The sequence below is a fragment of the Callionymus lyra genome, chromosome 17 (assembly GCF_982586985.1).
Source record: "Callionymus lyra chromosome 17, fCalLyr1.hap1.1, whole genome shotgun sequence".
Taxonomy (NCBI): Eukaryota; Metazoa; Chordata; class Actinopteri; order Syngnathiformes; family Callionymidae; genus Callionymus; species Callionymus lyra.
Window position 1 is genome coordinate 1,233,602 of NC_141834.1, and position 26,992 is coordinate 1,260,593.

Genomic DNA, 26,992 nt, shown 5'->3' on the forward strand with positions numbered 1-26,992 from the left:
TTATGGTAGTCCTTTATTTTCTCTGAATGGAACAAATGGTGTTTGTAATTGTTTTTTACACTTAATTACCATTGTTGGATTAATGAACAATACTTTAATATACAGGTACATGATTACATTCTGAAATTACAGAGAAACGGGTAGGAGTAATAAAGATGTCAATACATATACAGTATATACACAGTGATGGGTTTAAAACATTTCATTCATGTCCAGTTTCGATAATGATTTCTACATATCTTTGACGCCACATATATCTACAATATATACACTTTTTGGTTGCTTATTTTACTTATTTCATCTTTGACCTGCTGCAAGTTTAGGAATGGTTCAAACAATCTCTGCTTTACAAAAGCACATATTCAGATACACCAAAAACAATCTAGTAATTTAAAAAAAATGTGTCAAAAATATCTTACTGGTTATAAAACATAAAGCTCTAGTAAAAAGCGAGTAGTAAAAGTTACTCTGAACCTGTCAGATGATCTATCTATTGTTAAACTTAGCATTCTGAAAAAAATTTTGGACTATATTAATTCAGCTAAAAGGGTTCTGGGAACTTTGAAGGCACATTTTTACTACCGTATTTCTAATTTTATAAAATTAAGAAAAATGGAGTCACTGAAAATAGGTCAACTATATAACTATAAACACAGCTGCTGTTTTGCTTGACGACTCTGATCACAGCTGGTGCTGGCAGGAGGTCTTCTACAATCTGTGGAGTTATGCAGCGATAGTGCTGATTGTTTGGGGCTTCTTGTGGTAGCCAAGTTTCCTCTTTTTGCAGTATACATACAGAGCCATAATGGGAACACAGCTGACTGATGATACAAGTAGCAACCCAATAAAGACTTGGCCGAAGACAGGATACTCTGTTGTCACCGACTTTCCCTGAAACCGAAGAAAAGTTAGTATTACATTGTTAGAAATACTAAGAAATGAGCACACATATAATAACACATTGTTTCTAGTATTGTGCAAAATGCCGGATTGGATGGACATTAAGTAACAAGCAGCCGATAAAATAACTCACTGTCTCTTTGTCCCATGCTTGGTAGGTTGCCGCCCCTCCTTGGATATATTGGACGATATAGAAGATGAAGAGGGCGATGAGTAAAAGAGGACTGACGACCAACCACATTATCTTCAAGTACCAGTTGGGGCGATGGCCCAGCATGTCCTCTATATCTTTCTCAAACCTGAATGCAAATTGTTAACAGTATTCTACATTTGTGTAATTAGAGAATTAACAGATGACACAAACCTTTTTATCCCATAGATGTAACTGACAATGATGACTTCAAAGAGGACAACAAAGAGCAGGGAAAAATTTGCCCCATAGTCATTGAACATGGTGAACCAGTAATTTCCAGATGGAGTAGTGAAGCCAATGCCGAGTAAAAGAAACAGCACACATATTAAACCTGAAAAGCAGGAACATTCAAACATTACTATATATAAGGAGACTCAACAGATAACAGCTGCTGGAATTTTAATTTCCTTTACAGATCATTATATCATCCAAAAAGCTGGTAGGAATGTCAACTTTTTTGCAGAAGGCTTGCATTATTCCAAAGAGGGAATGGGAGGAGAGTGGTAGTGGTAGTTCAAGAATAATTGGGCATTATAACTATCAAAATCCCTCTCACTTAGTATCATGTTTTAGATATGTTTAATTTTCCTTGAAATTAAACATATTACATCAAATCTTTGTTTCAACCGATCAAGAGCACCAACATTAACCCAATCAGGAGTCTTCAGAGTGTAATCAGTTGATTGTCAGTCTCATAGACATGTATACATAGACGCCGCATCGACTGTAGATGGATGTGTATAAAGCGCCGCCATCTTGGTAAAGTGTCATCAGAGGCAACAATTATTCGCTGAATTCTGGACCGATTTTTAAATGGTGTGGTACGTTCAAATCGTCATACATGTAGCTATGATACAGGGTGCTTGGATATTTTAAAAATGCTGGTTTTAATACTAATTTTGTCCGCAGACAAACAACTGTCTATGGATGCTCTAATGAGCGGAATATACGAACGAGATCTCGTGGGATCTTTAAGGGGTTTTAGTTTAGTATGTTTTGCAAGGTTGTAAATAGTTATTATTGAATCCTTGACATGCAACCTGGGAATCTGTGTGATCTAGAAGGGGGTAACTTATGTCAAATTAGTTTAATTTCTAAGAGGGTTTTATTTAAAAATCTATTACTGAGGTAGTATTAACAATCAACAATCGTCATTTGTACACTGCACTTCTTATTACATTGCAGTGATCCTAATCATAATTTTATCCCACCTTTTCTCAATAGAATATTTCATTTTAAAACATTATGTAATATTGTGACATTATTCTCCGCATACCTTTCATATTTGTTTATCAATCTGTCTGAGGTTTAAAAAACAAACCCAGTGAAAAAAGCTTGACAAATGAGCTGTAGGAGCGAGTAGCACTGTACCAAGATCGTCGCGCTGTATACACATCGCTCTAGTGGGCAGTGGCAGTTGATGGGGCATCTATGTATATAGATGTCTATGGTCAGTCTGGTGTTGATTGTTTAAGCTGAAACTTTATTGGTTAAACTGTACATGCTTGATCGGTTGAACAAAAACCTGCACCACCCCGGCACTTTGAGGACCAGGTTTGGAGACCCCTGTATTAAAGGTTTCTTAGTGGTCTTCTTCTCCCCCTTTGACACTTTTCCCCCTCACCTGACAGGCACAGGTATTCCTTCTCTACACCTACCTAAAAATCATTTCAGGCAAACCCAACAAAGGAGGGCACAGGGCAGAGCCCCATTTACTGACCACAGATAATTGTTGGAAACTCGATTCTTACTCTTGTTCAATTAAGTTCCTTTGGTATTTCTATAGATTTCTGAGCTTAGCCAAAGTCTAGATCAGTTATTTTCAAAATACTGATACTTTTGCCAGTCTGTAGTGAATTAATGAATCTGAAATAAACATGGTTAATGTAGTGATATCTGCTGAATAGATAAAATTGCATTGTTGACAAAGAAATGAAAGTGATAAACAAATATAAAGGGCTGTTAATGTGAAGTGAAGCAAACATTCATGTTCATATTATCACTAATATGAAACATACAGGATAATCAATTTGATAATTAAATCTTACCACTAAATAGCTCACAACTGATGCGAGATATGATCTTGAAGTCACGGAGTGGAGTAATGATGGCCGTGATGTTACCCAGCATGCTGCCCATGCCCAGCAGGAGCAACATGGAAAAGTAGAGCACAGACCACAATTGGGGAAAGGGCATGTTTTTAATCCCTTCACTGTACACGATAAATGCCAAACCAGGCCCCTCCACTGCCTGAAACAAATAACAAAAGTATTAACTTCTGTCTACAACCATAAATTTCATGCTGTGTAGTTTTTTTTAAAATTAATAGAATGAATAAACAACGCTTTAAGGGTTACATGCATTGAGGTAAATTGAAGGTAAATTCTTATTTTGGAAAATGCAACTTTTACACTGAGAAATTGAGATTTGTTTTGTTGTTTTTGAATATATATAGTATATTGATATATTGATTATCTCAAATTTGGACTTTGAAAATATGTTGATAATTATGTTATTTCTTTTTGAATTGTTCAAAGACACTCCCTAAATTAATCCAGACAGTTATGTGAAGGTTGAACCACCAATGGATGTAGTATTGTCTATATTTCTGCCACATGAAATACCATATCATGGTAACCAGAAGTTGACCGGCTAGAAAATAAATGGAGTGAGTGTGTCACTGTGTATTCTAAGTATTGCATTTTTTTTAAATGTTGTGGATATTATCCTTATAGGACAACAAATATGATGATTTAAGTGTCTCTTAAATAAATTGATCTTTGACCTCTATTGTCATCAGTGTGTGTCTGTTTGCACAAAACTGTCTTTCAAATTTACATTTAAAAGTGCTAAAGCCCTGTCCATAAATCTATTACCATAAACATTCTGAACAAAACCTGAACACAAATGAACATAAGGAATTTGGAGTTAAATTCCAATAAAAGGATCACACGAGAAACCTACTGTAGTAAGTTCCACTTCCAGGTCACAGTCTCCTTGATTGATCCCAAGCTGAGCAAACTGATCTGGATATGTCGTATTTAGCTCCTTAACCCATTCCAAGACGTTGTCCATATTAATAGAATCCTCTGCCAAACTAAAAGCGTTAAGCAGTGTAGTTCGCAGGCTGGAAGACATGAGACACAAAACATTAAATATTTAACATTATTAAATCAAAACTTTACAAATGAGGTCACACACCTCTCCAGACAGTTCTCATAGTTAACCGTGGCTTTGAAGCCATAGATGGAGAAGGTAACAATGCTTGCGAAGACTGAGGTTCCACTGTTTATGAGACAAACGGTGATAGCTTGTCGCTCAAAGTTGTTGTGGTAGTCATTATAGCTTGCGAAAGCAATGAGGGATCCAAAACCCAAACCCGTGGAAAAAAAAATCTGAGTAGCTGCATTGATCCAAGTAGCAGGGTTGGCAAGATGTTCCATCTAAAACCGACAAAAAAGGGAATGCACATCAATATCATTTAAGCATGTATTCATTATTTAGATTAATCTTGATATTTTTTTGTGAATAAATTGATTTTTACTCTTGGAGTGAACATAAATTTGACCCCAGTTAAGGCGCCATGCAGAGTCAGGCCACGGACCAGGTAGATAAACAGAACCAAATAAGGAAATGTGGCTGTGAAGTAAACAACCTACAGGGAGATACACATATCTTGATTTTATGTTTGTCTGTAAAAGGATTGGAAACAAAGAAGCACAACAATACTTCACTCACCTTACCAGTTGACTTGACCCCTTTAGCAATAAATAGGAAGGTTAGGAACCAGGCAAGCAGCAAGCACAAAACCTGGCCAACGTGAACGTTTCCATTCACATTAATTGAGGTTGCAACATCAAGTGTTTCTCTGTAGAAGAAGTATTCGGTGGGTGTAGTCTTTGTACACTCCTCAACAGGTCCTGTACGATTGCTGTTTATAGGGCACTCTGCCCAGGGAAGTTCAGACTGGAAATGAACAGATCATACCAACATTATTAAAGCAGTTCTTGTCACATGTTTCAGTATGAGCAGAGATTCAATTCAAGATTATGCAATAGTTCACTACAGTCAACAACTCCCAAATACCTTCATGACCAATTTAGAGGGAGTCTTTGGTTGGACGTTGATTGATTGTTTAATAAGGTTGACGCAGGGATGACTACTATAAAAAGAATACATTCCTACTTTAAAACTTATGAGTGTTTTTTTTAACATCTGAAAATTGCCTTATTACCCAAGTCTTGCCCCACACCACATCTCTGGTTTTCACTAAGACCAAGACACAAACTCATGTCTCTATAAACATGCATTCTGTCAAATGTCCTTAACTAAGAACTTTCCTGTTCTGTTCCCCATCTTTTGCGTGGCCGCTGCTTCCTGTACCTTGGCTTTGGTCACTTTGTGGCCCCCACATTTTTTTTAAACAATAGCTTGGTCAGACTTGGGGCAACTACTGTGCTTGTTGTTTTTATGTTTTTAAGAAGAATGCCCACAATATGAAAGACAAACATTTCCTCGTGATGTTGACTAAATATTCTAAATTAAGATTTTTGGAATTTAAGTATACAGAAAAAAAAGCAGGCATCCCATACTAATTCCCAGTTACCAAGTGCCCTTAGTCTTTCAGTTCAAAAGGGGGTACGCAATAAAGGTGGATAATGCTGCGAACCATTGGCTGGGTGACGATTTCAAAACTGAATTGTAGGGGTTAACACATATGGAGTCCGTGGAGTTACATACTGTTAAGAAATCTTTTTTCTTTTACAACCAGTCATAATTTAATAGATTAATAGAAGCAAATGCTTCCTTTCAAAGGCCTGTAACTTGCAACCTTCTGCTAGGCAAGTTCTTTAGAAGAATAATCCTCTGAACTACTGATGTGTTGCTCATGTTACTCTTGTTTATTTAAAAAAAAATGTTCTTGCTCCATTGACCCCAGCTGCGGAGGAATCTGTATAAGTTTCCTTTTATTTCTTCTTTGAAAGAGTTTTTCTATTTCAATTCAAAGGAGTAACTAAAAACTCCTTCCTGAACTCAGGTTCATCTGATGTCATCATACAATGAGCTGATGGAAAGTTCCAGATCTGACTACATTCACAGTAATTAAGAAAAACCCTAAGGTTGTTTGACATGCTAAATTCTCTCGTGTGTCCTGCATGACACCCCTGCCTTCTTTTAAGCTGACAGCAATGCCTTGTTGAGATTTTTCATTGACAAAATTAAGTTTATCAAAGAGAAAATCCCTCCCTGTGTTGAACCCCTGTTGTCATTGAGCATGTCTCCATCTTCCTCTCCCTCTGTGTTTAGTCTACCGACTCCTTTAAGAAGCATCTTAAGACCTATTTAATTGTGCAGGCTTTTTCTTGATTATCTTGGATGCGGTTGTGTTTGTCTTGTGTTGTTTTGGCCTTCTAAGTTTTTAAATTAGTAAATATTTTTAACTGAGTATTGCTTTGTGGTTTAAGCTCTTTGTGACCCTGTTCTGTGAAAGGCGCTTTAAAAATAAAGCTCGCTTGCTTACTTAGCACCGTATTTCCTTCAACATATTATTGTTACTGGTAGTTGTTGTTTAATTTTTAACGAAATATAATCTTTATTCCTTATATTAAACATTGGCATACAGTATTTGTCGGTTAACATGAACATTATCTACTTTGATTTGAATAAACCATCTGGCGGGCAATATAAAATGACTTGGCGGGACATATTTGCCTCCTAGGTCAGGAGTTTCACAATTCATAATTGGCTGAATTCCAGGTTATGAGTTTAAACGACTGAATAATCAAGTATAATAATATCTGGTTAAAATACTGTAGAATTGTGTTACTACTAATATAAAGATATTTTTTGCGTCTATTTGTACAATAAAAAATGTTTTTTCTTGATAATTCTATGAATTGTATATATTAATATTTAGGACTCTTAAGGAATTTTGAATTCCTTCTTAAATATTATTGATTTTTTAAAACTCCAACACAAAATTCCAAAGATTCACAATATTTGTCACAATTTGTAACTCACCTGGAATGAATGGAAGAGGTACCAAAAGCTCCAGGCATTAATGATGTTGTAATACAGACAGAGATATACTGATGTCATTACACTTGCAAAACCTGTAAGAAAGTAAGAACAAAAAACCTCAATGTCACATTTTAAAGTGAATATAGATGGATTTAGTAAGACCTAGGAAAGCTTTTAAAGGGCAACTAATGTGAAATTCTTTATTTTGTCCTTCCAATTGCCATTTATCAAGTGTCCTTGGGCCAGAATCATTACTTTCCTTAAGCAATTTTGATGTGATTTATGTTTGGTATGGAACTGTAATTTGTGGCCCTCTCCCAATATTTATCGGGGGTATACCAAAGTGACAACATTTTGTTTTGACACTTTACTTGCTTTACTAAGACTGGGATTTCTATCTTGTCCCAAGCCTATTACTGACAGTAAAACTAGCAGTGGATGTAATTACCTGGAGAAAGAGATACTATTTCCATTGCGTAAAGAGACATCCTAGTCATTCTTCAGACCATTATTTTCAAGCCAGTTGATTCAACAGGTCTTCACATAGTGATGATAAATATACATTCACCCAATGGGGAAAGAAAGTGGAAATTAAGAGAAAAGGTGATTACACTTACCAACACCTCCTAAATAGGGGTTAATTGCACTCCATGCTCCGATGCTGCCCAGACGCATCTTCTGTCCAATAGCAAGCTCCATGTAGAACAATGGCACACCTTCCACAGCCAACATAATGAGATATGGGATCAGGAAACCTCCTGGTGGGTAGAAAGAACAAACGTTGACATTATACAAAAAAAACAACAAGAACCCAGACAGTAACTGGTGAAAATGGCTTGTTGTAAAAAGTCATCTGTTAATGATTTAGATTTTACACAATGCTTCCGCATTGCAAGTGTAAAGTTTATGACCAAATAAAGTAAAAGCCTGGCTCAGATGCTTGACATGGAAATGTATTGCACTGCTAAGAAAAACAACAGAAAAGTGTGACAACTCTTTTAGGATGGACCAAAAACTCTCCTTTTGTCCATCTTTTATTTGGTTAAAAAACATTACATAGTTAACTTTACAAAAATATATTAAATTGGTATTGGACCTCTATTGTTGTCATTACTATGTATGTTTGTACAACACTCTCACAACACTTTACCATAACTGCTGTGATTGGTCAAGCATAGAGGTGTGTGTTATTGATCTCGGAAGTCTCCACCTCCAAGGGACACATACAAACAAAGCAGGGAGTGATTTCAGCTGGCTAGAGTGAAGCCCACCATACGTCTCGATGGGATTCGCTCTCATAACCACTCGTTCGCTTAGATTTCAGACGGAGAGGAACTTTATTAATTAATAACTTCTCAACGGAACAAAGTCATGATAAGGGACTTACTGCATCTTGGTGGGAAGAGTCAGGAGATTTGGGATTTCACATTAAGAGCCCATGTGAACCACTGATCTGGACATTGTGGCCTCATAAATGGTTCGACTGCATTAAAAAGTGTATTTGGTATTTATTATACATTTACATTTTCACATATCACTTATTTACCTTTACCTTCCTTTTTTCTGTATTTTTTTTAGTGTATATTAATCCCTCAAAATACTGTTTTAAAGTTAGTTGAATAAATGTTTTGAAAGAAACTCATATATACAAGAATAACATTGCAGCTAATTTAGCTTAATAAATGTCACGGCCTAATGTTGAATGTCTTTTTTTTGGGGGGGGGGATTTTATCGTCTTTATTTTTGCTTGACGGCCCCTAACAACATTCACAGAATTAAATGTGGCCCTTGAAGAATTATAATTGCCCACCCCTGCACTAGAGAGTGGCAGCTAGGTGACTACCACCGTTTTACCACTATGACATTATGCATTATGGCATTAAGGAACCTCTGCCTCAAACTGGTTTAGGATTTGCCAGGAACAAGACTATGTTTTTTGGAAAGAACAAAAAAATATACACAAAGTCACTGACTGACCAAACTACTTACTTACTTACACATGCACTCTTTTTCCATTTGCATCTATAATCAGACATTACATTGCTTCCGTTTTGATCATATTTACATTTACTGTTAACATTAAGAAAAAAGAAGAAACAATTAAAGAGTTAACTGCAAGGAAGTGCCATTTTTAATATTAATATATCTTTATTTAGTTTATTCATCATTCTCACTTAAGGTGACTGATGGTGCTATTCATATTAAGATTGACTATGAAATACAGTTTTACTTTGAACTTAAATAATCTAAATGTATTATTTATTTAATTTTCTTCAGATGATATTACACTATATATCATATATTTTATAATGGATGACACATCTTTAAATCTAATTCTAATACAATTGAATTGTTATTTACTTACACTACATTTTTATTTAACCTTTGTCCTCCCAATGTGACCAAATGGCTAAAAACAAATGTTTTTGAGGAGTCCCTTGTGTGGCCCTTTCAGCCACCGGGTCTCTTTGACCAACACATAACAAAAATTAAAGGAAATAGTTCAAATTAAATTAGTGTTCTACTTCATTGCAGCTATACAAGTAAATGCGAAACGCATTTTCTGAAACAAAAGATGTTTATTCATCCTGCAATATTAAGAAAAACAATAACAATAACAAATACAATAATATATCTTTACTATTTTACTAAAACTATAACAATAACCTAATTAGTCGGGAATAAATTCAGTTTGAAAAAAACATCTGCCTAAAGAATTAATAATAGGAAATATAATTAAAACTATTTCTTAAAAAAATAATATAGAATAATTATTTCTGTCAAACACGTTTCCTTTATATGACACAAATAATAATATAATAATATAATATAATAAAATTCCCAATGTACAATTATGAATCACCTTCAATGTGTCAAAGTATGTCTTTTTATCAGTGCAGATAAATATTTATTACCGCAAAACTACCCGTTGTTGGAGCTATTTTTGTTTTAACCAACTTTATTACATGCAGTAACGGTTTATTGCATGCTTTAACTTTGTCTCTACTAAACGTTTAACAATAACTTTGACTGATAAGGAGTTTACAACATAAATGCTCATATAAGACTTGGAAGTTACCCGTTACCGCTGGAAGTTTTTTTTAACTACTGTTCTTCTACGACCAATCATTATAATGGGATACAATCATTTTAAGTGGAAATGAATGTCCCACGCCAAAATTAAGCGATTATTTACGTCATTTAAATAATACTTGTTATTGGTACTTCACCTGTGTATCAATTGGAAATCAAAGAAAAAATAAACAGGTTGGGGCGAGTTTAATTGTAAACGTCAAACAATATGTATTATTGTAGTATAAAAAATGTACAGCAGCTTCTTCCTTTCCTTGCGACAATCTAAATTTAAGTTTGTTGTTGCAGGCTCTCACCTCCTCCGTACATCTGGCAGAGGTACGGAAACCTCCACACGTTCCCCAGACCCACTGCATACGAGACACACGCCAAGATGAACTGCGTTGGGTTGTCCCAGTTTTGTCTCCCTTTTTCCTCCATCTCTGCGAGTGTTGATCGTCTCCAGGTTAGTGATCCAACACTGTCGTGGGGAGTCGAAGATCAAGCGGTCGGCGGGGGGCGTGTCGCCTGCCCACGTCACAGAAACGCACACTCGAACGGAACAAGTTGATCACAGTCAACGGTAGGGAAAATTAGACAAATTAAATGCTGAGCAAGCTAGCTATCTTTCTAAACATGCTTCAATGTATTTATAGAGGCAAATACTAGGTTCAATTAAGATCATAATTCTAAATAATCTGTAGACCAGGGGTGGGCAATTATAATTCTTCTAGGGCCACATTAAATTATGTGAATGTTGTTAGGGGCCGTCAAGCAAAAAGAAAGACGAGAAAATCCCTAAAAAAAGGACATTCGTAGTTAGGTCATGACATTTATTAAGTTAAATAAGCTGCAATTTTGTTCTTGTATATATATATATATATGTGTTTTTTCCAAAGATTTCTTCAACTAACTTAAAACATTTTTTTTTTTATTATTAAATTAATTATAAATACAAAATACACTTTTCAATGCATTAGAAACATTTATACATGATCATACTTTGACATTAAGAGGGCCGCATAAATACAGTCAAAGGGTCGCACTTTGCCCAGGTCTGCTCTAGACCAAAAAAAAAAATAGACAAGGGATTTTGCTTCATTAGACAGATTGACTTAAAATACATTCTGTCAAATAACGTAAAAGCTCATCGCTGAATTCCAATAAATAAAACCCAACGCTCCCAACTTACTCACATGTTTCAAATGTTGAAGTCTTCCTCTCCAAGATGTAGTCACTCATTATGACAATGCTTCTATTTGAAATTATTACTTTATAAAGTTCTACCCGATCAGAAATCTTGGTGAAAGAGAGGTTACGAGAGGGAAGCTCATTATGACACAATATTGGGCTTCCTCTAGCCAGCTGTAATCACGCCAGCTTGGAGAAGGAGACATCCGGGATTGATGATGCACGCTGACAAACCTTGATGCTCGGCGTGATTATGGTAAACAATAATTAATTCAAGCAAAACAAAGCATTTTCAGTGGGTGGGGATTAAGCACATTTTCTAATAAAAATATTTCAATTAAAAGAGAGTTTTGTGAGAACAAACAAATACCCAAGAGTACAATAGAGGTCCAAGATCGTTATAAGAGAAATTTATATCAACACATTAGTTACTTTTTAAACTTTCATTCATTCAGGTAAAGAAAAAAGATCTTCACTGATGGTGTGTTAAAAATAAAAAAAAAGGAATGTAAAGGAAATATTTTAATTCTACATGTAACTTGTTTGATTGAGAGTTGCGAAACCATGGTAGCCCTCTGGGGTTGTTTAAAAGTAGCTCATAGATGATAAAAGGCTGGATACCCCTGCCCTACAACCACTGCTTTCCAAGATAACTGGTCATATTCAATAATATCATAATTAAGTATAATTTATATCATTCCCATCTGCATAAAAAAGCATTACAACAATTAAAATGCAATACTTAATGGAACGGGAAAGCTCTTTGAGGTCCCTACATGTGTCTGCGGGTGGGACATGACCACATACCCTACATGACACCAGGTGAATGTTTAATCAGACTGTTTTCTGTGTGTGGAGTCCAACATCCCTACCCTTACCTACTTATCCCCCATGACCTGATTTCCTGAAGTCTGACAGGAGCAAAAAACTTGTTTTTATGGGGCTTTGACATCAGGTGGTTATGTAATACCAGCTTTTGAGCCTAGATTGTGACTTGACACTGTTATAAAAAATCGAAATGTTTTTATTTTTCACTAGTGCATCAATTTAGGTATTTTCCTGACAATGTTTGTCAACTTTTTATTGACATCTAGGTTCTCAAAAAGCTTATATTACATTCCACTTTTAACCTGTGGTTCTTAAGTAAAAGGATTTAAGCAGAAATGATGACATTAGCTAACGGTCTTTTATACAAGTGTGTTTTCCAGAGCCCTGCTTATGACATCTCTATAGCTCACTCAGTTAATGAGTCACCATGTCTGTCTTTCGGAGTCGCAGGTTCAAAACCCGCTCTTGTCTTGACAGAATGAGCTTGTATCTGGCGAGAAAGAGTCTCTTTATAAAACATGTTCTGTGAAAAATGAGATTTCCTGTAAAAACCACACTCTTTCACGGAAAATGCTTTATAACGAGTCTTTGTTTCGAACGTGCGACTCTTAAAGACAGAAATGATGACTTATTAATCGAGTGAGCTATATAGAAATAGCAGATGGAATCCCTGCAAAACATGATCTTATTGTTGCACACTTGTCAAAGATGAGTCCGTGTGTTGGTTTCATAAGTTTATTACTTCTGTCTGCAGGCCATGTCGGTGTCCCTTTTTCAACCCATCTTGTTCTGGAAATCTCTTCCCTGGTCGTGGTGCAATTTGGATGGAAAGCCTAATTTCAACACAAAATCACCAAACCCTTTCTCAGCTGCTGACTTTGATGATTTGTTCCTGCAAGCATAGGCTTGGGCAAAGCGGGTAAAGTGATCCATCACCACTAACACATACTCATATCCACCTTTACATCCCTCAAGATGCCGGAAGTCATTAGCGACTAGCTCAAAGGGATATGTTGTCACAATATTCTTGAGCGGTGCCCTTGTTGGTTTGTTAGGTCTTTTGCTTTTCAAAAAGCTGCAAACCTTGGTGACAAAGTGCTCGACATCTCGCTGCATGTGAGGTCAGTAAAACCGATCACAAACTAAATGCAGAGTTCGCTCTACCTGCAAGGTTTCCAATCTCTTCATGCAGTTGTTGATAAACTATCATGTAGAATTTCTTTGGGAGTACTAGTTGAGAATGGGTGGTAGTTTTTCTAAACAGCAGACCTTCTTCATTGATGGTTTCTTTCCCTCACCAGTGCTATAAGTTCACTTGTTTGATGTTGACTCTTTCCCCTGGGCCACTTTTTTTTCAAAATATATTCTCTCACTTGTTTTATAACAAGGTCTTCCTCTTGAGCTTGTTTCAGGTCACTGAGGAAAAATCTTGTCTCTGAGGTCAGTACAGGGTCATATTCTCCAACAAACGCTGGGGCAATGGTCAGTGGACACATCCATGGTGGTTGTTCTTCGATCTGCAGGGATAGAGCTTGAGTAACACTGTTTATCACTTGGGGCTGCATCTTTTGTTAGCACTCCTGTATATACTTGTCCATGTCTAATGGCATGCGGGAGAGGCCGTCTGCATCACCATTGTGTTTTCCTGGTCGATAGCATATGGAAAAGTTAAAATCGGCCAGCTCTGCTACCCAGCGATGTGATGTTGCATTTAATTTTGCTGTGGTCAGGACATAAGTTAGCAGATTGTTATCTGTGTAAACAACAAAGGATGGTGCATAGTAGAGGTATTCTCTAAAACGCTCGGAGATCGCCCACTTCATGGCCAAGAATTGGAGTTTCCCTGAGTGGAGGTGGTAGTTTCTCTCACGCTCTGTCAACGTTCTGGACCCATATACGATGACCACCAACTTTCCCTGCTGTTGTTGATAAAGTATGGCACCAAGTTCTTCTTGTGATGCGTCACAATGCAGTATGAAGGGATCCTCCCACTGTGGGTAGCCTAGGACAAGTGGATGGAGAAGGAATTCTATCAGCTGACATAGTATCTTTTGGTGTTCTGCGGTCCAACTGATGGATTTACTGGATGACATTCCGCTTCCGATAAGCCTTTGATCGGCTGCTAGAACGTGAGCTCCTGCAATAATTGCCAAAAACAGTTGTTTTAACGACTACCTGTCCGGATATTATGCTCATATAACTAAAGATATGTCTCAAGCATCACGGATCTATGATCGTGATGCTCTTTTCAACATCAGAGAGTTGATGGAGGACTTCACTCGTGACAGTTACCAACGTCCCTTGAGTCAGTTTCCTCCTCCGCTTCTCATCGACTCGGACTCTGTGGAATATCGTTTTATCTCTCAGGTACCGGGTGATTTCCACAAGGGATCAAGTAGGTCTGGAGTACAGGTCAGGATGAGACGCGCAGTCGCGATCACTAGGAAGAACTCTGACGTCATCGGACGTCATCGATGTTTGATCATTGTTCCTCTCACTGAAGAGTGTGACAACACGTCAGCGCTGCTGTCTGCCCAGACCTCAACGAAAGGTGTCACCCACATGGCCGCTGCTGTTCTCTTCAAAAGATCCTGCTCTGCGCAAGTTAATTTGGATTTATTATGTCTTTCTGAAACTTGGTAGCGAGAGGAAAGGTTTTTTTCATCTGAACGAACTCTGTCCAGTAGGGAGCGCTGTCCTGGGGAAGCCTCGCCTCTCTGGTCGTGGAAGAGGTCTTGCTACAGTTTATAGGGAGAGTTGTTCTTGCAAAGTGATTCAGACTCAGGAATTCCCTTCTTTTGAGTCTCAGATGATCTTGGTTGGTTCTACAAGACCTTTCTATTGTGTGTCAATCAACCGCCCGCCTGGTCCTGCGGCGGTGTTCTTGAAAGACTTCAGTGACTTCTTATCTTCCATTATTCAAATGGGATCTGTTCTTATTCTTGGAGACTTTAATCTTCATGTTGATGACATCACATCTTGCTCTGCTAAAGAACTTTTAACTTTAACATAAGCCTTTCATTTTGAGCAACATGTTTCTGAACCCACTCATCAAAAAGGCCACATTTTAGACTTAGTTTTTACTCTTGGCCTGGACATTTCTAATGTATCTGTGCATGATGTCCATCTGAGTGATAATTCTCTTGTTTTGTTTAACCTGGACTTCATCCCTGAACCTAAGCCTTTGAAAGTTAGGTCTCAGAGGCGTGTCATCTCAGCTGATACTGTAGATAGTTTTTCTACTATGTTTGACCCTCTTTCCTTTGATGACTGCCCAGACGTGGACAGTTTGATTCACTGTTTCACTAATCATTGTGTTGAAATACAGGATCAAGTGGCACCTGTTGAATAGAACTTTAAAATTTAGAAAAAAACGGTGCCCTTTAGATATATAAATATATATATATATATATATATATATATATATATATATATATATAAATAAATATCTTTAGACACACTGCACTTGCTTGGTGTGAGCTTGACCCTGTGTTCTTGGGTTGGGTTGGGTTGGGTTGAGAGTTGAACACAGCTCTCAGGTCCTGCAGGTGATCTTCAAAGGTTCTGCTGTGCACAAGATTGTCATCAAGGTAAGGCTGATATGTTTCATCCCTAAGTCCTACCAGACATTCCTCCATGCTGCGTTGGAATTCTGCTGGGGCAGAGGACAATCCAAAAGGGATCCACACCCACTCATACAAGCCCCAAGGTGTGATGAAAGCTGTGAGTGGATGGCTACCATCATCTAGGTATCCCTGATGGTATGCCTTTCCTTGGTAGAGTACTAAATACCAAGCACTTCCTTTCAGATTGTTGAGGATGTCCTGCACACATGGAATTGGATGACGGTCAGGTATGGACCTTTGGTAATCGCAGCATAGACGGAGGCTGCCGTCTTTCTTGCGAACACACACAATAGGTGAAGAATAATGAGACCTTGACTTCCTAATCCAGCCTCGATTCAACAGGTCTTCAAGGTACTCCTTGAATTCTCAATGCAATGGATTGGGCACTGAGTGTATGTGCGCCTTACTGGGGTATTGTCACAAAGTATTATTTTTAACTTCAGTGAGGGGATACTGCCCACATCTTCATCATTCTTTGCAAACGCATGACAGTCTTCTCTTAACAACTTCTTCACCATTGCTTGCTTTTCTGGCGATAGGTGTTCAATCTGCACTTTTCGTGCCTCCGTCTCTGCATCCGTCTGCTTTTGTCTAATTGTCTGTTTCTTGTCCTCCATGAGCTCATCAGAGATACCCATTTGTTCTATCGTTTTTCCACCTACTGGTCTCACATCTGCAGGATAGGTGGCTTTAATCCCTTGAACCTGGCCCAGTGATGTTCTTTGGTTTAGTGTGACATCATAGCAGGTGTTATTTGTCACAGGGAGGTTGACATGGGACCATCTCCCTTTATGCAAAGTGATAAGGAGATTGGAGATGCACAGTGCATTAGACGAGCTCTGAGTCTCATCAGCTTCAAACAGAGCTTTCTGTTTCTAAAGAAGGGGACTGAATGCAACACTTAACCTCCTTTGTCTTGCCAGCTGGAATGACTACAGTACATCGGCCAATCTTCACTACTCCTTCTTTATCTTCCACATCTTTGGTTTGGAGTATCTGTAGTACCTCGTTGTTCAGTTCTTGTTGACTTGGAGCGGGAGGATGTAGCGGCATGTCTATATTACTGGATATGTTGGCTCTATGTTGAACAACTGACTCTCGTACTGGACCTCTGCAGCCTCTTGATACGTGTCCTGTTTGGCCAGACTTAAAACAATGTTCACATTGGTCACCTTTACCACTTTCTTAACATGCTTTGCATCCCTTTTTTAGTGCTCCACCTGGGTGTTCTAGGGGCTCCTGGAGAGTTGTACATACTTTTCCTCATTTCCGCAACTTCTTGTTTTGGTTGTTTGACCACTTCATAGAGTTCACTTTCTTTCTGACTCACTATTGCAACTGTTTTGTTTACCTTTTGGTTCTTTGAACTAACTACTTGATCAGAGACGGGAAACACATCTCCAGTGACGTCATGACTCAGTTCGTTTACAACTGCTTCTGTCTGCAGTTTGTGCACTCGAGTTGTTATTTTGCTAGCTCTTTTTCAGCTTATTCTGTCTTTTCCAATCAGCACTGGCAGCTTCATTCATTTTGTCAATGAGGATATCATCGGTGACTGTTGAGTCATCAAGAAAAGCCTTTAGTTGGAACTTAATATTGTCACTGATGAGGCCTGTATTTACTGACCTTAGGAATCTGCGATGTATGAGTTCTTCACTATAACGTTCATCAGACCCTGGTTCAATGGCCACTAATAATAGTCTCTCTTTTAATTATATCGCTCTGTAGAGGAAATTCTGTGAAGACTCTCTGTTGTCTTGAGTGATGTTAACTAGCTGGTGGTACAGGTCAGTAGAACTTTCTTCCTTGAAGTGTCCTTTGAGAATAGATTTCAGTTGAGAAAGAGTGAGGTCCACGGCCGGGTCTAGGCAGGGGCAAGAGGGGGCCTGGCCCCCTCAAATAAATGTTGTGCCCCCTCAAACTTACATGTAAGTAAGTAAGTAACAGCACAATGCCCCCTCAAGATTTGTGGCTGCCCCCTCATACATGCCTGTCTAGACCCGGCCCTGGTGAGGTCACGCTTAATTTCCAACATGTCTCTGATACTGAGGCCTGGACTGATGGCTTTCACTACTGCTTCAATTAGTTCAGCTTCTTGGTGCATCAGATTTGTAAATGAAAGTTTTCCGACCTCTCTCGCTGATCTGCCCCTGAATTCTAAATTCTCTTTTTATGGTAACTTCAGGAAGTCTATTTAATTGTTGTTTCACTCCAGCATGTCTTTCAGGTAAGTGACTTGTTTTACTCTGCTGGACTTGTTTACTTAGTCGGTTAATTTGATCACTGATCACTTGTGCAAATGACTGAAAGTTCAACTGTAACTCTGCATACTGTTTTTTTAGAGTCGCAAGTTCATCAGCTGCTGCATCTTTACTTGTTTCACTTTCATTTTCTTGTTGATTACCTTTTTTCAAATCTTCTGCCAAATGTATCAAGTCCGTGAGATATTGAACTGTCATCTCTACATCTTCTGTTTCCATCACTTCATCAACATGATGATTGATAAGTCGGAGCAGTACATGCCTCTTCGTTACCTTTTCCGATGACATTTTGATCCTCTGGCACACTTCCTTTAATTGCTGCACGTTCAGATCGAGAAGCTTTTCTCCCAATCTGTCCTGCAATTCCGCTCCGGCCATTTTCCCTCAGTGTCGTCTTGTCGTTAATGCATGCTGCTGCTCCTGGCTAGCTCTCCAAATTTTGTTGTACACTTTTCAAAGATGAGTCCGTGTGTTGCTTCTGTCTGCAGGCCATGTCGATGTCCCTTTTCTACCCCTTTTATACATGTATCCCACATTATACAGGATGATCTGACCATCAGAGTATGACATTGTTTCTGCTAAAACTCTTTGACATCACAACCCCGATGGACATAAGATGTACATATATTGTTATCATAAAATGCATTTTTTGAGAGAAAAGTACCAGAGACATTGTTTTTCTGCCCCATTTCATACTTTTTTTGTTTCAACGAACATAATACTTACTATAATGGTATTGTTTTATCTGGTACTCTTTGATTTTATGTATGGTGTCATTAAAATTATTATGATGTTGTTATTTGATGCATCAGGTAATTGTATTTCCCCTTATAACCATCCACCCCATCAGTAAATGTATATATTTACCCTAATGTGTTTAGGGTAGATTTACCAGGGTCTTGGAAGTCCTTTCTACTTTTTTATATTGGAGTTTTTGTGTCAAAAAAAGGCTTTTAGGGTCTTCACAGGAAAAAAAACCAACATCTTAATTTTTAAATTACTTACTTACATACTTACCATAGTGAAATTAGCCAGATAACAAGAGGGACAGTATTTGGCTCTTAATATATAGTATATAGAGTTTCCATGAAATATATTGTGAGAAACTGTGGTCCTGAATAATTATAATCAATATCCCTTAACAATAGTGAAAGTCAACAATCAGTGCCCTGGAAGCTAAGAACACAGAGATCGTGTTTATTATGAGACTGCAGCTGGGTCGGACCACATAAGGCTTCCTGCTGTGTCCTACTTTATTCAAAACAATAAACATGACACACACATGCACAGAGACTACGTTTATCACCTTTGTTATTTTCATTCACTTTTTTTCAAATCAAATTGTAGGTGTTGCCCTACTCAAATAAAAGCTTTTCTACTCATTTCTACACATTGTTTGTTGAATAAATTCTTAAAGTGATTACGATTTTAATCTTCTAAAGTACCCAGTTGGACTACAATAGATTACAGTCTTGCATATTAGTCATAATTACGTCACAGCTACCAGCCACTGCTTGTATTCTAAGATAATGGACAGACTGACAGATAAGGCAAGGGATATATTTCTACATCTATCTCTAGTTATATTCTGACCATATATTAATAGATACTGAGTGAAAGTAGGAAGTGAAGACTTAGGAAATGTGTCAGTCTCTGGCTTAAATAATAATAATACCCAAGTGAATGTATTAAGATTACTGCCACCGGTTTGAGCAAGTGTGTTTTGGTTGTTGTGCACTCAAAACTTTTCACTTCACTCTGCTGCGTGCTCAACCAGTCAGACAGACACACTCAACCAGTCATCCTCATGCGCTCTTGCTGTCATACACGCGTTCAACATTTGTCTGCTCACAACAGGAGTCCTCTCTAATTTCTCTTTTCTTCAATCGGCTTTGATCGGCTGCTTGAAACGTAAGCTCCTGCAATAATTGCCAAAAACAGTCGTTTAAACGACTACTTGTCCGGATATTATGCTCATATCACTTAAGATATGTCTCAAGCATCTCGGATCTATGATCGTGATGCTCTTTTCAACATCAGAGAGTCGATGGAGGACTTCACTCGCGACCGTTACCAACGTCCGGTGAACGTGTTTCCGGCTCCGCTTCTCATCGACTCGGACTCTGTGGAATATCGTTTGATCTCTCGAGTACCGGGCGATTTCCACAAGGGATCGAGTCGGGCTGGAGTACAGGTCAGGATGAGACGTGCAGTTGCGATCGCTCGGAACAACTCTGACGTCATCGAACGTCATCGATGTTTGATCGACATCCCTCTCACTGTGTGTGACGACACATCAGCGTTGCCGTCTGTCCAGACCTCAACGAAAGGTGGTAAGATTTTTTCATTTCCTCTCTTTAATTCGACTTTTACAACCGAGTTGAACTTCAGTGACAGCTGGTACCCACGTGACCGCTGTTCGCTTCAAAAGATCCCGCTCTGCGCGCCTGTCAGTGACGCGGCGTCGTCAGTGACGTCATCGGTGCTGAATGTGGGACTTCTTAATGTTCGCTCCATTACTAATAAATCCTTTATTCTTAATGATCTTTTCACAAGAGTTAATTTGGATTTATTATGTCTTTCTGAGACTTGGCAGAGAGAGGAAGAGTTTATTCATCTGAACGAACTCTGTCCAGTAGGGAGCGCTGTCCTGGGGAAGCCTCGCCTCTCTGGTCGTGGAGGAGGTCTTGCTACTGTTTTTAGGGAGAGTTGTTCTTGCAAAGTGATTCAGACACAGGAATTCACTTCTTTTGAGTCTCAGATGATCTTGGTTGGTTCTACAAGACCTTTCTATTGTGTGTCAATCTACCGTCCGCCTGGTCCTGCGGCGGTGTTCTTGAAAGACTTTAGTGACTTCTTATCTTCCATTATTCAGATGGAATCTGTTCTTATTCTTGGAGACTTTAATCTTCATGTTGATGACGTCACATCTTGTTCTGCTAAAGAACTTTTAACTTTAACTGAAGCCTTTAATTTTGAGCAACATGTTTCTGAACCCACTCATCAAAAAGGCCACATTTTAGACTTAGTTTTTACTCTTGGCCTGAACATTTCTAATGTATCTGTACATGATGTCCATCTGAGTGATCATTCTCTTGTCTTGTTCAACCTGGACTTCATCCCTGAACCTAAGCCTTTGAAAGTTAGGTCTCAGAGGCGTGTCATCTCAGCCGATACTGCAGACAGTTTTTCTGCTATGTTTGACCGTCTTTCCTTTGATGACTGTCCAGATGTGGACAGTTTGATTCACTGTTTTACTGATCATTGTGTTGAAATATTGGATCAAGTGGCACCTGTTAAATCGAACTTGAAAATTCCGAAAAAACGGTGCCCTTGGACAAATGAAGATCTCCTGAGTCTGAAGAGACTTTGTCGAAAGACTGAGCGTCTCTGGAAGTCTACTAAACTTGAGGTGCACAGACTTCACCTCAGGGATCTGTTGACTTCTTACAATGAGATGGTAGAAACTGCTAGATCTGATTACATCAGAAAACTGGTAGCAGCAAATAGGAAAAACCCCAAAGTTTTGTTTGACACGATTAATTCTCTCGTGTCTCCTGCTCCTCAAATCACGCCGGTCTTCTGTGAAGCTGACAGCAATGCATTGTTGAGATTTTTCATTGACAAAATTAAATTGATCAAAGAGAAAATCTCTTCCCCTTTGTTGGGAACCCCTACTGTCTCTGAGCCCATCTCCTCCTCTTGGTCATCCTTCACTGCTGTATCTTTGGGTGATATTTCAGCACTAGTGAACAAGATGAAACCCTCCTCTTGCTCAGATGACGTCCTTCCTTGTAGGCTTTTTATCAAAGTATTTGATGTAATTGGCCCCTGGGTTACCAATATGGTGAACCTCTCCCTTTCCACAGGGGTTTTTCCCAATGCATTTAAACATGCCATTGTGGAGCCTCTGCTCAAAAAACCAGGCTTAGACCCAACTGACCTCAGTAATTTCAGGCCTATTTCTAAGCTCCCTTTCTTGTCCAAGATCTTGGAGAAGGTGGTGTCCGAGCAGCTGTCTTTGTTCTTGGATCAGAGCGACATCCATGAGAAGTTTCAGTCTGGCTTCCGTAAACATCACTCTACGGAGACAGCTTTACTGAAAGTGTCCAGTGACATCATGATGTCGGCTGACTCTGGTAAATTCACTGTTCTGGTTCTCTTGGATCTGTCGTCAGCCTTTGACACAGTTGATCACCAGATCCTGCTGAGAAGACTAAGGGATGAAGTGGGACTGTCTGGGTCTGTGTTAGAATGGTTCTCATCTTACCTTTCTGGGCGCAGTTTTAGTGTATCTGCCAATCAAATGAGGTCTGAATCGGCAGATCTGTTGTGTGGAGTCCCTCAAGGTTCTGTTCTGGGTCCTTTATTGTTTTTGCTGTACTTGATTCCCCTTGGTAAAATCATTCAGAGATTTCCAGATGTTTCTTATCACATTTTTGCTGATGACATCCAGCTCTACTGCTCTTTTGACCCAACTGAGCCCCAAAGGCTGAACAGCTTAGTCAATTGTTTGCTAGAAATCAAACAATGGCTGAGTGAAAACACTTTACAGCTTAATGTGGACAAAACTGAAACTCTGGTGATTGCTCCTGATGATACGATTCCAGGGTTGAGTCAGTACTTGGGTGACTTAGGTCAGTCTGTCAAACTGAGCCTGAGAAACCTGGGTGTTGTATTTGATAAAGACATGTCTCTTGTTCAACACTGTAGAAAACTGACCAGAAACTGTTTCCTTCAACTGAGAAAAATCTCTAAACTTAGGAAAATGCTGTCACAACATGATCTGGAGCTTGTAATCCATGCGTTTGTTTCTTCTCGTCTGGACTATTGTAACAGTTTGTTTTCATGTCTTAACAAGAAGGAGCTGTCTCGCCTGCAGTTGATTCAGAACTCTGCAGCGAGAATTCTGACCCGCTCTAGTAGAATAACTCACATTTCTCCGGTCCTTAAAACTCTTCACTGGCTTCCAGTTTCTTTCAGGATCAACTTTAAAATTCTGGTTCTTACTTTCAGAGCTATTCATGGTCAGGCTCCTCCTTACATCACTGATCTGATCCAGCCTTACACCCCAGCTCGGTCTCTGAGGTCTGTGGATCAGAATCTACTTATGGTTCCACGCACACGGCTCAGGACCAGAGGAGAGAAATCTTTTCAGGCTGTTGCTCCTAAGCTTTGGAACAATCTTCCTCTCTCTTTGCGCTTGATGGAGTCTACTGACTCCTTTAAGAAACATCTTAAGACGTTTCTATTTGTGCAGGCTTTTCCTTGAATTTCTCGAACTCCTGTGTTGTTCTCGGTGTTGTCTTGATCTTTGAAGTATGTACTGTTTTGAGTATTGTTTTGATTGTTAAAGCGCTTTGTGACCCTGGTCTCGAAAAGCGCTATATAAATATATATTACTTACTATATATTACTTATAACAGGAGCCTGACAGTTACCCACAACAGCCCCAAGAGAGGTGATGTTTCTTTGCATGTGTCCTGTACTGCATGTTCTGATGTGGGGCATTAACCTTACTGGCTCCAGGGTATCGATGTGACCGGGGTGGTCAGTCTTTAGGGTCTGGAAAGCCCTCTGTGCCACAGAGACCGTGGATCGTGCCTTAAATGCTGCCCACACAACAATGGTCCTCCTGTGACCCTCACAATGAGATCTAGACTGGTACTTGATTGCACTGCTGCCCAGCTCCTGGGGTGGTTCCCAACCTAGCTGCTAACCGTGTTGGGGCAGGGCATGCATGGTTGATTGCTGCTGCTGTGGGGGCTTTCTATCAACCACCTTCCTATGGTCCTTTTTGGTGGGCAGGGTTTGGGGCCAGATGGGGTCCTCTGAGGAAATTGCTTGTACTGATACTCTGGTTACCTCTTGCCCCATCTGCAGATGGTGACTATTACCTATTAAAAGCATCTCATTGCAACTCAAAGCGAGGTTAAGATATTTTAAATATGCCAAACAAATAATCTTGAATTGCTGGGAATAATGCCATTTTCCCTTTTTTTTTTTTCGAGGAGTCATTTATGAAATGAATGTACAAGTTGTGAATGCCATTTTAAATGTATAGGTGTAGCTTAGGTGTAGTTGATTAAAACCTTGTATGAATTCTAAATGGAACTAAATGACCTTTTATTGACAGGATGATGTCTCTCTTGCACAATCATACATACATTCGTTTAACAGTTCCACTGTTGCTTGTTATAAATCTGCACTACTAATTTGAACAATAAATTTTGTAAGCATCTTTTAGACTAGATTTGAGAAAATCTAGGAGTGGGAGATAAATAAAGTCCAATAAAGAAAAGTATCAATAAAAGGATAAAGAAACAGTCAAATAAAAAATTAAAATAAACACAGTTCAAAAATTACATTACAACTACATTAAAATGGCAGCAACCCATAGCAAAGCAAAATTGAAGATGAGATTCATGCCACATTTACATCTCCGATATATAAATAAGCACTAATTGAGACAAATGTGAAATGTCTCTCCTGAGATTTAAGTCTCACAGTGAGCACTGTGCAAGTTCTCTAAATTCTCTCACAGCTCTCTTTTCCTGATCTCAACTAAGAGAACAATTTGACATACTGTGCCACCTTCGAAAATTTCTCAATTTGATCTTAGTTATATCTCAATGAGAAATACTGTCTCTCACTGCTCGCTATTTGATTTCTCGGTTTCTCTTACAGTTTCTCTTTCTAGTGGATCAGCAAAATGAAAAAATAGAGGAATGCAAGCTCTCAAATTAATCTCAAATGTAAGGCCAGAGCAGGCCTGTTCATTATTTTCAAAATAAAGGTTAGTTCAACATCATGGTTCAAATGGTTCACATTTGTTTACTAGACATTTGCACTTTACTTGATATTTGCACTATTCTAGATTTGCACTATTATGACACTTGGAACCGATCCACTGGTTTCTCATTTGTATGGATGGGAATTCAAGTTCAAATAAAATAAAAAAAAATATGAAGTGCAGTGTGTTTATTAATGGATTAATTTTAATTAATTGAATCTACTGCGAAAATACCATCCCGTTTCAACTTTTCAATATTTAGTATTGTTTTACATTAATTTCTGATTGCTAAAGATAATACATTTTTTTATTACTCTTTTCTTAAACATTTTTGCAGTATTCACACAGACAGAAAGAACCAAAACTAATACAAAAGAAACAAAAAAAATTTAAAAAAAAAGGAGAATTACAGTCAGGCAGAGTTATTTGTAATTTGTTCTTCTGGGCCAAATATCTTGAGCAACAATTATTTTCGAAAGACAATGTTTAACATTACAATCTTATATTAATGGCATCCTCTCTTTCTTTATATGAAAACCAGTTCTTCCACTTTTGTGCATATTGTTCATTTCTCAACCTAAGAGAGAAGGTGATTTTTTCCTTTCCACAGATTCTGTTTACAACATTACTTAATTGCTTAATGTTTGGTGATTCAGTTTTGTACCAGTTTTTTTTAGAGATTTTTTTGCCGCAATCAACAATATTTGACATAGGTATACATCTTTACCACAAATGTTATTGTCTGTCAATAAACCCAAGATGAGTAATCTCACATCATGTGGAATTTTGTACCAAAATATCTTTTCCATTATTAATCTAACATTCGTCCAGAAGTCCTGTATTTTTGAACAGTCCCAGAAAATGTGAGCGTGACCAGCAATCAAACATCCGCAACGTCTCCAGAACTCTTGCACAGTTTTTGCTTGTTTGCCTTTTAATTGGGGAGTGATAAAAAAACAAATTTGAGTTTTCCATCCAAACAGTTCCTTGAGCTTTTTTAATTATTTTAATGACATTTTGTTTGCATGATTTGGACAATATTTCAATAATTGTGCTTCCGTGTTTAGACAAATATGGTTTTATTCGCTTGTCGTGATCATCTTTAATTTGTAGATATCTGAAGTAGTCATTGTCTTCAAGTTGATTTTCTCTTTTCAAGTTTTTGAAAGCTTTTAACAACGTTTCCATCAGTGATTGTACAGATTGCTGTGAGCCCTTTAGCACACCATTCTTTAAATTTGTAATCAGATGCTTCAGGTTTGAATTTGGGGTCTAACGACGGCCAAGCTAACACTCTCACTTCCCCTTTCAATTTGTAGTGCTTTACCGTTTTCTTCCAGAGTATCATAGTTTGTTTGAGAACTTCGTTTTTGATTGTTTTGTTTTCGCAATCACCCAATGCAGACAGTACATTAAATGAATCATCGTTTATTTCTATGTCCTTCCACCTGGATTGGTGTTTAGGACAACAGTGACATAGAAGATCTTAATTGGGCTGCTTGGAAATAGTATTTCAAATTGGGTATTGATATTCCTCCATCTTTTTTATTGGGTGTTTTGTATCGAACTAGTGGTTTTCTCCCATTCCAAATGAATCTTGAGATCCATTTATTGCATGTAAAAAATTGTTTTGCCTTAATCATGTGCAGTATGGATTGAAATAGATATAACAGCCTTGGGAGGATATTCATTTTAACTATATCTATTCTTCTACCAAAGTCTAAGTTAAACACAGACCAGCGGTTGAGGACTTTCTGAATATCTTCATTCATTTTTTTTATAATTTATGTCAGCTACCTCTTGTACTTGTGATGCAAGTTGCAGTCCAAGATATTCACATTCAATTTATAGCCTGACTATTTTCCATATTCGTCGAGAGTTTTCATTAAGCTGGGAAATGTTCAATCGGGGTCGTTTAAATATACCATAATGTCATCTGCAAAGAGTCCTACAATGTGTTCTTGTTTTCCAATTTCAATACTTTTTATATCACTTTGTCTAATCATTTGGGCCAGGGTTCAATAAAGATGGCGAATAAAGAAGGACTCAGACAGCATCCTTGCCGTGTGTCTCTTTGGAGAGTAAATCTGTCTGATAGATGACCATT

The 26,992-nt window shown here is 38.2% G+C and overlaps 1 protein-coding gene across 1 annotated transcript; it reads right to left on the reverse strand.

Annotated features, from left to right (window-relative positions):
* Nucleotides 1-10,630, reverse strand: slc6a20 (solute carrier family 6 member 20). The gene is made up of 11 exons (XM_087812211.1): nucleotides 10,504-10,630; nucleotides 7,732-7,872; nucleotides 7,115-7,206; nucleotides 4,832-5,059; nucleotides 4,638-4,748; nucleotides 4,295-4,536; nucleotides 4,058-4,220; nucleotides 3,142-3,343; nucleotides 1,265-1,424; nucleotides 1,034-1,199; nucleotides 1-891 (listed from the first exon to the last, which is right to left on the reverse strand). Exons 1-11 carry the CDS (start codon nucleotides 10,625-10,627, stop codon nucleotides 724-726), a joined length of 1,797 nt encoding a protein of 598 aa, XP_087668337.1. The 5' UTR covers nucleotides 10,628-10,630; the 3' UTR covers nucleotides 1-723.
* Nucleotides 10,631-26,992: the final 16,362 nt, after the last annotated feature.